Source organism: Ochotona princeps, chromosome X, assembly GCF_030435755.1.
Source record: "Ochotona princeps isolate mOchPri1 chromosome X, mOchPri1.hap1, whole genome shotgun sequence".
NCBI classification, from domain to species: domain Eukaryota; kingdom Metazoa; phylum Chordata; class Mammalia; order Lagomorpha; family Ochotonidae; genus Ochotona; species Ochotona princeps.
The window spans coordinates 65,830,844-65,844,014 of NC_080865.1; the positions used below are offsets into that span (position 1 = coordinate 65,830,844).

Here is a 13,171-nt window from a genome sequence, read left to right on the forward strand (position 1 = left end):
GTCTTGAGAACAGTCTTTCTGTACAAGTTGTAACAGTTGCCTACTTCAAAAGATAAAATTCATGGTCACTGTCTAACACCAAGCACTTCTCTTAAGGCAGACATCCTTTCCAACTAACCATGGCTACTATATATTTTCAGAAGTTGGAAATCCTAGTATTCATATCTAGACAGGGAAAATGTGTTGGTGATAACAATATCAATAGCAATAGCTTACATTAAACATGGATTATATCTTTGACTTTGCTTGGAGGACTTTTCTTTAATTATCTCAAACCCACAGAATGACCTTTCTAAAAGCTGGTTAATATTAGTCCTGTTTTATAGGTCAGAAACTGGGAGCCTAGAGAAGTTAAGCAAGTGTGCCTAAGATCACACAGCTAGCAAATGATGGGAGCTAGTTTTGAACCCATGCGTTCTGAATCCAGAACCCGTGTTTCTTTTCATATAATGACTGTCCATTAATTCTTCCCTAATTATGAGTGCTACCAATTATCAAATTCTGTAATAAATAGATACATATCTCTATAGCTTCTATATAATATTTCTTTTCATCTCTAGAGGTTACCTGGGACCACCTCATCAGGGTCCACCCATGCACCATGTCCCTGGCCATGAAAGCCGTGGACCACCCCCACATGAGATGAGGGGAGGGCCTCTAGCTGAGCCTAGACCTCTAATGGCCGAGCCAAGAGGACCTATGCTAGATCAGAGGGGTCCACCATTGGATGGCAGAGGTAAGGAGAGACCTCATCTCAAAAGTAATCGGTAGTCTTAAGTTGATAGTGAGCTTAGCTGTCTTTGACTGTAAACTGGGAGAGAGAGACAATGCTGGGACAGGGAGGGAGCTGTAAGGGTCATCAAGCATCTTTAATGCTTATGTACAAATCTGAGAAACTGAGAGACAGTCTCACAGCTGAGGGGAAATGCAGCAAAAATAGATTGCTATGTCTCTTACCTTGCTAGTTCTTGTAATATAAGTGAGTAGCTCCACAGAAGTTGTCTTACAAATTTATTTCCAGGTGGACGAGATCCACGAGGAATGGATGCACGAAGTATGGAGGCTCGAGCCATGGAGGCAAGAGGATTAGATGCCAGAGCAATGGAAGCCCGTGCTATGGAGGCTCGTGCCATGGAGGCTCGCGCTATGGAGGCCCGTGCCATGGAGGCCCGTGCCATGGAAGTCAGAGGGATGGAGCCCAGAGGCATGGATCCCAGAGGCCCAGTGCCTGGCCCTAGAGGACCTCTACCTGGTGGAATCCAAGGTCCCAATCCAATGAATATGGCAGTTGGCCCTCAGGGAGGTAGACAGGTATGTGTAATGTTCATTTCTAGCAGTTGTGTGGAATCTTGCTGTATTCAGGAATTGATTGTTGAGTCTGTTACTGTGTTGTGACTTGAACTCTTTCTGAGATTACTAGAGATGGAAGGATCTCCCTTTATTTTCTGTGTTCCTTAGGATAATGGTTTTTCTGGCCACTAGGATTGTGATGCCAAAGAACAGCTTTATCCTATAATATCAGTTGCTATTTACATTCAGAGCAGACCTCTTTGAAATGAAGGGGTTATGGGACACTCTTCATTGGGATACAAACCAGTGTCATATACAAGGCTTCTTCCAAAATAGACTTGCCTGCATCTCATCTGCAGGCTTGTTAGAATCTATCATTAGGCTGTCAGCTTGGGTAGTTTACAAAGCCTTCCCCAAATGACTCTGAGAACCCCCAGGTTAGAGCATATGAAGAACTATTTGTGGTCATTCAGATAACTGTAAGATTTCAGAGATGTGTTTTATTAACTTATTGTCTCACACAGCCTAAGTGAACAAGGGAATGAAAAGGTATTTCCTGATGGAGTACCCTTTTAAAGCTGTGGAACTGAAGTCTTCTCTCCATTGGTTCTCCCCAACTGTGTGTTTAGAATGGTCTCTAGTTGCCATCTCCCCTCTCCTTATCTCTCGTTGGCTGTGGGAAGGTGGTTTGCGTGTGTATTTTCCCTGAATTTTTACATGCTAACGCCTTCATTTCTCTCTAGCCCCTTTTCTCCTTTTTCCTCTCTCCTCTGTGTACTTGTCTCTTACATCTTCACGTTTATATGTCTTCCCTATTTGTGTGTGAGCAAGAGGAGGGCGATGTCAAAGCTAGATTGGAGTGGAACATGTCAGTCATCCAGTTCCCTCCTTTTACAGGCTTGGAAACCGAGGCCCAAGAATCAGGTGACTTGATCAGATTCACATAGCTGAAACGTAACAGGGCAAGGAATGGAACCCACCGTTTTTCCACTGCTGCTGTCTTGTTACCTTACACGCTTGTGTGTGTGTGTGTGGGGGGGTATATATCCACATACTCCTTGAAGTAAACACATGATTTTTCTGATATGTATAACTATTTTTAAAATGTGTACATGGACCTTGATTTTTATTGTGCCTCTGTAGTCAGTAACTTCATAATGGAATTTTTGTTTGCATGCATTCACTCATTCAACAATTGGTTAGTTAGCATCTATTGCATACCAAACAAGATCTAGATAGTGGAGACAACAGCAGTGTGAACAAAGTCCCTGTTCACATGGCGCTTACATTCTACCAGATTCCTGCTGCTAATTCTGTGGATAACGACATAGAAAATAATAATGGGAAGACCATTTCTGCATATCTTGCTCTAGTTTCTTTGCTAGTCATTGAATCATTATTCAGTACCATTAGATTTATGTAGTTTTCATGAATAGAGTCATCTAGCAAGGTGAGCAGATCTGAGGTGGAGACAGCAAAAGACAGCTTTATTTTCGGATCTTTTTAAACATTTTTAGTAAGAATCACATTATCTTATACCTGTCTGCACTATGGCATTCCTCCTGCCCCCCAGGGTCCTGTAGATAAAGGCTTTTATTAGAATTTTTGTGTATCTTTCTAACAAATACAAGTGTTCTTTTTCCCTTTTCATTGTCTCATACCTTTCTTTTTTTCTTACTTAATAAGATGGCCATAATTCAGAATTTTATTTATTTTTTAGTTGGCACACAATAATTATACTTGCCATCCAAAGAAAGAAGTATATTTTAGAGTGCTGTTAATAGTTTGCTCTGGGCAAAAACAAAACCTGAGATCACCTCAGATGAACCATGAGGTATGATCACTCTTTCCTGCACCTATGTGAGAAGAACATCCACTTCTAGAAACAAAATAGCCGTTATTGAGTGGTTAGATCACATTGTAATATTTCAAATAAGAATGTTAGTAATATTAAAAAATCTTACAGGTATCTCAGATCCTTAAGAGTGTGAGGGTTCAGTGCAGTCTCTGAATTCAATATTAATTTAAAGAGAACAGTGATAATATTCTAGCACTCTGTACAAAGCTGTACAATGCTTCAAAGACCCATTGTCTTTGCAAATTAGTTCATGCATGTGAATGAATGTTCCAGATGATAGAACTATTCTGTCAAGCCTTTGAACTATTTTAATGAAAAAATATTTATCAAGTGCATTTTTACTTCCTGTCTTAAGATACAAAAATTATTTCTTTTATTATTCAGGATCATCATTAAATAGCTCCATTCCTATATATGCTATAGTATAAAACATAATCTGTCTCCTGTTTGGTTTCTGCTCTGTTTCACTGTCAGGCTTTTGCCTTCACGTTGCTGTCATATTATCTGATCCTAATAGATGTTTGGCAACATTTCTTTTATGCTTTGCTGCTTCTAATCTGCTGGAGAAGCAAGTAACATGTTCATTGAATATTTGTATTTAGTCAGAGTACCTAAGTTCTGGATGAATGCTTGGGTGTGAGTATAAACTCTTTGTGGAATGATCTCACAATTCTGCTAGGTACTCAGAAGCCTTTTCCTGGGTTCTAGCAGTTGTACAAAGGGTTCAACTTACTGAAGAGCTTAGATGATTTAACTGCACTTTTATGTGAGTAGTCATACGCAGGTATGTCAGAAAATTCAATAGAAAATGCATGCTGCTTTTTTTTTATAAGTATCTTTTTGAAAGGCCGAGTTACAGATAGAGAGAAAGACACAGTTCTTCCATCTTTACATCCGCCCCTCAAATGACTGCCAACAGCTTGGCTAAGCCAGGCCTCACCAGGAGCCCAGAGCTTCATCTGGCTTTCCCATGAAGGTGTGACCACCCAAGCACTTGAGCCATCTTGCTACTTTCTTGAGAACATTAGCAGGGAGCTGAATTGGAAGTGTAGAGGGTAGAACTCAAATGGTGCCTATAGGGGATGTTGGCCTCACAGGCAGCGGCTCAACCCATTGTACTACACTGCTGGCCCCCACACTTCTTTCTTTCTTTTCTTTTCTTTTCTTTTCTTTTCTTTTCTTTTCTTTTCTTTTCTTTTCTTTTCCTTCTTTCTTTCTTTTTGGAAAATCATCCACAGAGAGGAGAGAGAGAAAGATCCTCCATCCTCTGGTTCATTCCCCCAAGTAGTTGTAATGGCCAGGGCTTAGCCAGTCCAAAGCCAAGGAGCCAGGAGTTCCTTCTGGATCTCCCACGTGGGTGCAGGGTGCCAAGGCCCTGAGCCATCCTCTGTTGCTTTCCCAGGCTACAAGCAGGGAGCTAGATGGGAAGTAGGGTATCCTGGACACGAACCGGCCCCATTATGGGATCGAGGTACATGCAAGTTGAGGACTTTAGCCACTAGGCTACTGTGCTGGGTCCATCCCAACATTACTTTTAATTACACTATTTTTTTTAAAGAAAAGATTTACTTATTTTATTAGAAAAACAGATCAGATTTACAGAGAGAAAGAGAGATAGATCTTCCATCTGCTGGTTCACTCCTCAAATGGCCTGCAGTGGCCAGAGCTGAGCCAATCCAAAGCCAGGAGCCAGGAACTAGGAGCCAGGCGCGCCTCTTCCAGGTCTCCCACATGGGTGCAGGGTCCCAAGGCTTTGGACTGTCCCCTGCTGCTTTCCCAGGCCACAAGCAGGGAGGTGGATTGAAAATGGAATAACTGGGACACAAACCATTGCCCATATAGGATCTAGGTGCTTGCAATTTAGCTATTGAGCCACCGTCTCAGGCCCTAATTCCACTTTTCCACAAACGTTTTGGAGTAGCCTTGTATTTTGGGTGTATATTAAGCAAGAAGCATGGAATATCTTCTGTTGAAAGCTATGACACGCAAATGTAGGACTAATAGCAACCTTTTCCCCAGGGGCCTTTCCATCTCATTCCTGTCTCTGACATGTGATTATTTCTGCCTTCCTAACGGGATAAGAATCTTTGGGATAAAATTGAACTAGGCAGTAACTCTGTGAATGTAGCTTCCCTGGTAGATCAACACACATATCTGTTGCCTTGTGTTGTGTTTCCACTAAGCACTCCTTTCCAAGGTGGTATTCTGTCTTCTCCTGTGCTTATTTGGCTAAATTTTGCTAGATTAAATGGCATGCAATCATAGCGTGTGATATTTATTGATGACACTAAAGCTTTGTTAACAGTATGTCTAACTTGCTAGTTAATCTCTGACTAACCCCTCTCTTCTACCATTGCTAACAATAGAAAATGACATTCGGAATCATTAGTGTGCATTCTCAAATTCATACCCATCTGGAGTTCATAATTTTTCTTACTGCCGTCTCTGGGTTCAAGTTCTCAAGATGTTAGGAGTTCCAAAAATGTCTTCCCTTTTTGCATTTAGGTCCCAGTCATGCAGGGAGCAGGGTTGCAAGGAGGAAGTCTGCAGGGTGGAAGCCAGCCTGGTGCCTTTAGTCCTGGGCAGAACCAAGTCACTCCACAGGATCATGAGAAGGTAAACGATAGTGACTAACGGCTACCATACATACACAATTCATTATTTTGATTCCCCTTTTCACAGTTACTGTATGGCAATTCTGGGTCCTCAAAGTCCTCATGGAGGTGGTGATTACTGTTGTGTTAGAACTGTCATATAATATTGTTGCCCATGGCAGTTTATCTTGAATTTCAGAGTCATCTGTTGAGAGTGATTTTCTTCTATAAGCCATATGGACCTGAAAATCCAAACCTCTTTCTTCTTTTTCTGTTTTCACATGTGATCATTGTGGTGAGTTCATACCTTATAGGCTAACACTTGTACAATGGAGAGACTTTCAAAACAGGATCTGAAACTGAAGAAATGCAGGGCCCGTGGGAACTTTGAGTTTACGAAGAGGTCTATTTTGAGTCATCTAGTCTTATACCTGTTGTTTTCATTGTGCCTTTTCTGACCAGGTTTTTTTTTTGGGAGAGGGGGAGACTGTTATTTGTTTTCTATGTCAGAAATATCCTTCTTTTTTCCAGTTTGCTTCATCCTCCACTAAGGTAGCTCTTTGGACAGAAGCTGGTGGTGTTGGGAGTTTTCTTTTTCACGGCCATCGTTCAAGCTCACTGCCGCCTTTCCTTTTGCACAGGCTGCTTTGATCATGCAGGTTCTTCAGCTGACTGCAGACCAGATTGCCATGCTGCCTCCAGAGCAAAGGCAGAGTATCCTAATTTTGAAGGAACAAATCCAGAAATCCACTGGAGCGCCTTAAAAGGTCAGTAGGATGGGCTCCCCCGAATCATACCAGCTCTGTTTGTTACCTTGAGTATATGTACTTGACCTTAACCAAAAAGATTGTTCTCTGTGAGGCCTTCCCTTCTCTTAGCTAAACTGTCTTTTCCCTGCAGACTGTAGGTCACCATCTAGAGGGACAGGCTAAGACTAGAGAGCATTTGTTCAGTTGTTGAATGCTTGCAATCTTTCTTAATATTTCCTAATGGTAGAACTAGTATATGATGAGATTAACAAAATGAATCAGATGTAGAAATGAGAAATGTAAGAGCAGAAAACCCTTGCTTCTGCAATCACAGACTTCAAAAAGTAGTTTGGAGTGTGTCATTGCAGAATCACTTGTGTTGCTTGAGTCCAGATGTCCCTTGAAAATGGAAAAATATACAGCATTTCAATAAAATACAAATATTTGAGCTTTTAGTATTTTTTTTAAAAAGATTTACTCTATTTAAAAAGCAGAGTGACAGAGAGAGAGAGAGGAAGAGACAGAGAGGTTTTCCAGCTACTACTTCATTCCCCAGTTGGCCACAGCAGCCGGGGTTGGATCAAGTTCAAGTCAGAAGCCAGGAACTCAGTCCAGGTCTCTCACATGAATGGCGGGAGTCCAAGCACTTTCTTCTTTCGCCTTCCCAGGCACATTAGCAGGAAGCTGAGTGAGAAGCCGAGCAGCACTCCCACATAGAATGTCAGTATTATAGTCCGTGGCTTAACATGTTGCACCACGACAGCAGCCCCACCATCTGCTTGAAGATTGCTGAAATGAATCCTATGTCTCATTTATCAGTCAGGTAAAAAGGATCCCCAGATAATCTACCTCATAAAATGTTGTGAGACCAGCATAGTGGTTTAGTAAGCTAACCCTCAGCTGGCAGTGCTGGCATCCCATGTGGGCACCAGTTCAATCCCAGGCTGCTCCACTTCCCATCCAGTTCCCTGTGTATGGCCTGGGAAAGCAGCTGGCTCAAGTCTTTGGGTTTCTGGCTTCTAGCTCCTGACTTTGGATCAGCTCAGCTGTGGCTGTTGTAGCCATCTGGGGAATGAATGAGCAAATGGAAATTCTCTCTCTGTAAATATGCCTCTCACGTAAAAATAACTTTAAAAAAGAAAAATATTTAATTTTAAAAAGTTGTTTGACTTTATTTGATTGTACACTCTGTATTTATTGTATTGTATTGTGTTTTGAAGGAAGAGTGACAGAAAGGGATCATCCATCCACTGATTTACTCCCCAAATGGTCATAACGGCCAGATTGAAATTAGGAAACTAGAACTCCATTCTCGACCCCTGCATTAGTTACAGTGGCCCAAGTACTTGGGCCGTCTTCTGCTGTTTTCCCATGCACACTAGCATGGGCTAAATCAGAAGTAGAACAACCAGGACAGGTGCTCCTATATGGGATGCTGGCATCACAAGCCACAAAACCAGAAGCTGGGTGCTTCAGCTGGGTCTCCCACATAGGTGCAGGGGCCCAAATACTTGTTACTCTCTTCACTGCCTCCCCGGGTGCATTAGGAGAGAGCCATATCTGAAGGAGTAATTGCAGCCGTTACTAGTGCCCATGGGGGACACTGTCATCACAGGCAGTGGTTTAATTCTCAGTGCCACATTGTCACCCCTAAAACAGTTATAAATGCACATTGCCCTTCTATCAGCTGAAATATCCTATTTTGGATGTCTACTTTTTAACTCTATCTGTATTATTCCCATGCATGTTATCATAACTCATATTACGTAAACAGGAACTCGTGTATATATAATTAGCAGTGTTACAGTATATGATTGTTATTTGAAAAAAATAACTACTTATTTGAGAAGGAGCAAGAGAGCTCCCATCTGCTGATTCAGATCCCCAAATGCCTGCAATGGCTGGCCAGGAATTCAATCCGCATATCCCTTAGGATTGCAGCTACTTGAGCCACCACCACTTCCTCAGAGTCTGCATTAACAGGAAGCTGAAATCAGGAGCCCCAGGCAAAGTCCTAAATCTTTCTTACTCTGATGTGGGACATGGCCATGTTAACTACTAGGTCGAATGCCCACCCCAGTATGTTGGTATTTTAGTCTTTGTGATGTCTTCAAAACACCTATGCTCAAATATGCATCATATCTGTATGGGAAGCTATCATAGATGGATGCCCATCTAGGCTTTTGCTCTGACTGGTACTTTAGCATTTTATTCCAAATACACACAGCATTTAAAAAAATAAATAAAAGCATAGAGGCTAGCATCCATGCGGGAGACCCTGAGTTAACTCCTGGCTCCCAGTTTTGGATCAGTTCAGCTATGGCCCTGGTAGCTATCTGGGGATTAAACCATCAGGTGGAAAGCCTCTTTGTCCTCTGTAAAAAATCTGCCTTTTGAATAAAAATAAATAAAATCATTTTAAAACTTAAGTAACAAAAGCATAGACTATCTGTTATATTCAGAGAAATGTTTTCTAATTGATGTATGCCAGAGAAAGTATTCCCTTCAATGTGAGAAAATTGCTATTTTTGGATAGTGAACATAGAAATATTTCAGGGTATTCTTTTTTTGCTTATATCTAACTTAAAACCTTGCATACTAATTATAAGACAAAAATTTGTTCCTGCTTTTATATCTTTTGAAATAATCATAGACTCAAAGGAAGTTGAAAAATAGCCCCATGTACCGTTTACCTAGTGGTAACATCTTTTTTAAAAAGATTATTATTTTTAATTTTTATTGGAAAGTCAGATATACAGAGATGTGGAGATACAGAGAGGAAGATCTTCCATCCATTGATTCACTCCCCAAACGGCCACAACGGCCAGAGCTGAGCTCATCCAAAGCCAGGAGCCAGGAGCATCTTCTTCCAGATCTCCCACTCAGGTGCAGGGTCCCAAGGCTTTGGGCCGTCCTTGACTGCTTTCCCAGGCCACAAGCAGGGAGCTGCATGGGAAACTGGGCCACTTGGATTAGAACCAGCACCCATATGGGATTCCGGCGCGTTCAAGGCTAAGACTTTAGCTAGTAGGCTGCTATGCTGTGCCCCCAGTAATAACTTCCTAAACAGCTGTAGTATGATCCTTTTTTATTTTATGTAGTACAAAACCAAGAAATATTGGTATTGGTATTTTATTGTTAGACTACAGATCCTGTTTAGTTTTTGCCATATTTTTTTTAAAATTCTTAATTTATTTAAAAGGTGAAGAGACATCCACACAGAAAGTGATCCTCCCTCCACTGGTTTACTCTTCAAATGTCCACAGCAACCAAGTTAATTCAATCTAGGTCTCCCATGTGGGTGGCAGGTACTCAACCACTTGAGTCATTGCTGCTTTCTCCTAGGGTGCGCATTAGCAGGGAGGTGGAATTGCAATCAGAGCTGGAACTTGAATCCATGCACTGTGATATTAGAAAGTGGGCATCCCAAGGGATATCTTCACCATTTTTTAAACCTACAGTAAATTGTACATGCATGTATGTATGAGTATAATCATGTAATTTTATGTGGGTGAAATTTTACTGTTTGTGTTAATATTTGTTCATACTGTGGCCAAAGTGTTGGCACTTTCTGTGTCCTATACCTGGTTCGTGATGATCATTCTCTGCCATCATGGACAGACTTCTGTACCATCACCATCAGAGATCAGTGCTAAGTGGGACATTTAGAAGTGTCTGGAAACATTTTTTAGTTACCATGACTTTAGAAGATACGGTATGCCATTGGCATTCAGTGTCTTAGAGACCAGAGATGTTACTGGGCCTCCTGTGCCCGTAGGACAGCCCCCCTACCTCCAGAAACCCTGTTGCAAGCAATGATGGCTCTGGGATGTAGGAAGCAGGAGACAGTACCTTAGAAACTCCTGATGATTTGAGTTGATTATGACCTTCCTTTCCCCAAGTCTTTTAACTTTCTTCCTGATGTTTGGGGAAGAGAACTTTGTGCCCACTTCTGATATGTATCTTCCAACTTTTTCTTTCAGGTTTTCAAAGCTACCTGGCAACATAATCTGGAAATTACTTCCCTACTTTGTTGAAATGTTGCAAAAAAGATGACTTCAGCATCCTAATTCTTGACTGACTTGTTGGTGCCAGGTGGAGGATTTCCATCACCTTCTCTCAGAAAAAAAAAAAAAAACTGTTCCATTTTGTTGTCTCAGTTTGTAACTTTTCTGTGACTTGAAATAAACTATCAACACCGTTTTAGTACACTGCAGATTGATACACATGACCTTTTTTGGGTTTAAGCAGCTCAACACCAAGGGTAAAACCTTAGATGTGTTTTCTGCCCTTCCTTCAGCATTGTAATTTGAGATTGTGTTGTCGCTTGCTCTTTAGGTTAACCATTCATTCTTCTTGATAATACTTGAGAATTTCTCAGAAGCAAGGCTTTCTTGAATTTATTAGTATTTGCTTAATTTGCTTCCAGCAAGAATAATAAGGCTTCTGCCTTTGGAAACTTTGTCAAACTCACAAGTCTTCTGGTAGAAAATAGCACATGCTTGGAGCTATAAAACAATTACAAGGCCAGCGAAGCAAAGAGTCTAGCACAGCAGTGTGCTTAGAAAAATCAAAATATCAAAATGCATTTTTTTTGTCAATAGCAGATCTGAACATGCATAATTCAGAATTAAGACAAAGATTGTGTTGGCACTGGTCTGAGTGTATCAATAGAGGACACTGTTGAAATTCTCATTGTGTAACTTCAGTATGGCAGTCAACTTGTAAAGTTTAAAAACTTAGCTATCACATGTTTGAGGTTTAAAAAAAAGTCAAGTGAGCAAAATATGTTTCATCCTATCTTTCAGGAAATCACTAACCTGCTGCCCTATGTTATAAACCAGATTTATTCTGGGAATTTAAACAGAAAGCCCTGAAACTTTTGCATTATTCTCAAGACCAAATGTAGAGAACAAGTATTCAGGTTGCCTGTGAGGTCTGCCCTTGCTTCTTTTCTTGCAGATATTTCTGAATATAATCAGTGCTCTAACATGGGGTCATCTGCCTATTCTCTCTCATAGTGGCATTAAGGAGAAACATAGTTTCTCTCCATCAGGCCAACCTCAAGAGGTTATAAGTTGCCTTAATCCTTAGTGAAGTTCTATTGGAACTACTTTTGATTCTATTTGTATTCTCAGAATCCTTCCCACGGGGCTAGGATTATGGTCAGGTGTATTAAAAACCTGTGAAGACTTAGAGAGTGTAATAGCATATTGCTTTACATGTCAAGCAGCAGAATGCAAAGATAATCAGCCTGATAGACATTGAAATGGAGGGATTTTCTATTCTGATACAAAATCATTTACAATAGAAATGTGCTGAGTAAGCTATTTCTTATTAACCTGGTGAAGAAAATGTGCTGAAACAGCTGAGGAGCTTTCTGGCTATCCTACACATCCCCAGTTCAGCTTGGATGACAGTGATGCATAGAGTTTATTATTTTCATTATCTCTTGTGTTTACTTCCATGAATATCAGGAGGACCTTCATATGTTAATTTTGGCAACATACTGAAGTGTTGGTATATTTAGACATTGAGAACAGAATAAAGCCTTTCTCGTTAGGAACTCATACATTTCAGGGAACACTAACTAGCATTCCAGATTCAAAGGCCTTCAAGATGAGATTATTTGATCAATAGTTCTCTAACAGAAACTGCATTTTCAAGGTTCCATTATATGTTTTCTCAAAGACACATTAAACTTAATTTAGGTAACTGGGATTCAAGTGAACAAATCAGAAACAGCAGTAGTATCCCAGTCTATCCCTACAGAAGCACCTATCAGTGTCTTACTGGTGTAATAAAACAGTTAACTACTATGGGTCCATGGGCTGCCTTTATTGTGTTCAGACTAATGACTGAAACACCAATCTCACTAATCCTTCCTGAATAATTAGTAACAATCATTTGTTCATTCTTGGCCAGTTGATGGTAGAAAAATTGATGCTGTAATGCTAATTCACTGGGTACGTTATTGAAAGTCTATAGTGTGTTGAACTCTGGGTATACTGAAATGCAGAGTTTTTTCCCTTCTTTTGAGGGCCTGAGGCTTCTTTCCTCCTAGTCATTCGTGGTGACTACTAATATCCCAGAGCGCACATGTGCTAATTGTAGGCTAAGGTTAGATAGATGACAGAAATAGAAAGCATAAGATGAACAAATTTTGCTGATGTCATTTGATGAAGCCAAAAAAAGCTATTGAAATTGTAAAGTCTTTATTTTTAAACTAGACATTAATAAATCCTTTTAATAAAAACAGTGATAAAGAGCCTTTGTGTTAAACAAATAAGTCATCCTAAGATGCAGTTTAAGGTTTTTTTTTTTCCCTCAGTTATTTTCAGCAGAATAATGGAAGCTGACAAGATAGCTCACTTTTCAATTATAATAGAATTTCAATTACAATTTACATACTTTCAGGAATTTCTTTCCCAAATGAAGAGCCCAGAAATATAACAAAAGACTCATTCACTAAGCAAAGAAGAAAATCCTTCAGTTTTTGACAAGCAGGATTAAAGCATAAATTGCTGTTCACACTGGATAAGATTATGTTAAATGTAACAGAATATGTGTAGTTGATATTATGTGGGGTTAGAGTTCTTGATAATTTTATGCTCATTGTTTATTTATGTTTATGTTTTGTCATTCAATAAATTTTTATTTAAAAAGTCACCCTACTTAGA

At 40.2% G+C, this 13,171-nt stretch overlaps 1 protein-coding gene across 5 annotated transcripts in view; it reads left to right on the forward strand.

Annotated features, from left to right (window-relative positions):
- CSTF2 (cleavage stimulation factor subunit 2) overlaps positions 1–13,158 on the forward strand; it is a 30,750-nt gene extending 17,592 nt beyond the window's left edge. For 3 of the 5 annotated variants that reach the window (XM_058658411.1, XM_058658414.1, XM_004590127.3), the window contains 5 exons: positions 561–736; positions 1,022–1,311; positions 5,654–5,764; positions 6,384–6,509; positions 10,475–13,158. In XM_058658411.1, the coding sequence (XP_058514394.1) occupies positions 561–736; positions 1,022–1,311; positions 5,654–5,764; positions 6,384–6,506 (700 nt within the window). In that variant the 3' untranslated portion in view covers positions 6,507–6,509; positions 10,475–13,158. Of the gene's footprint in view, positions 1–560; positions 737–1,021; positions 1,312–5,653; positions 5,765–6,383; positions 6,512–6,987; positions 7,007–10,474 lie in introns of those variants that run through there. The other 2 variants (XM_058658412.1, XM_058658413.1) reach the window with 2 other exon arrangements.
- Positions 13,159–13,171: the final 13 nt, after the last annotated feature.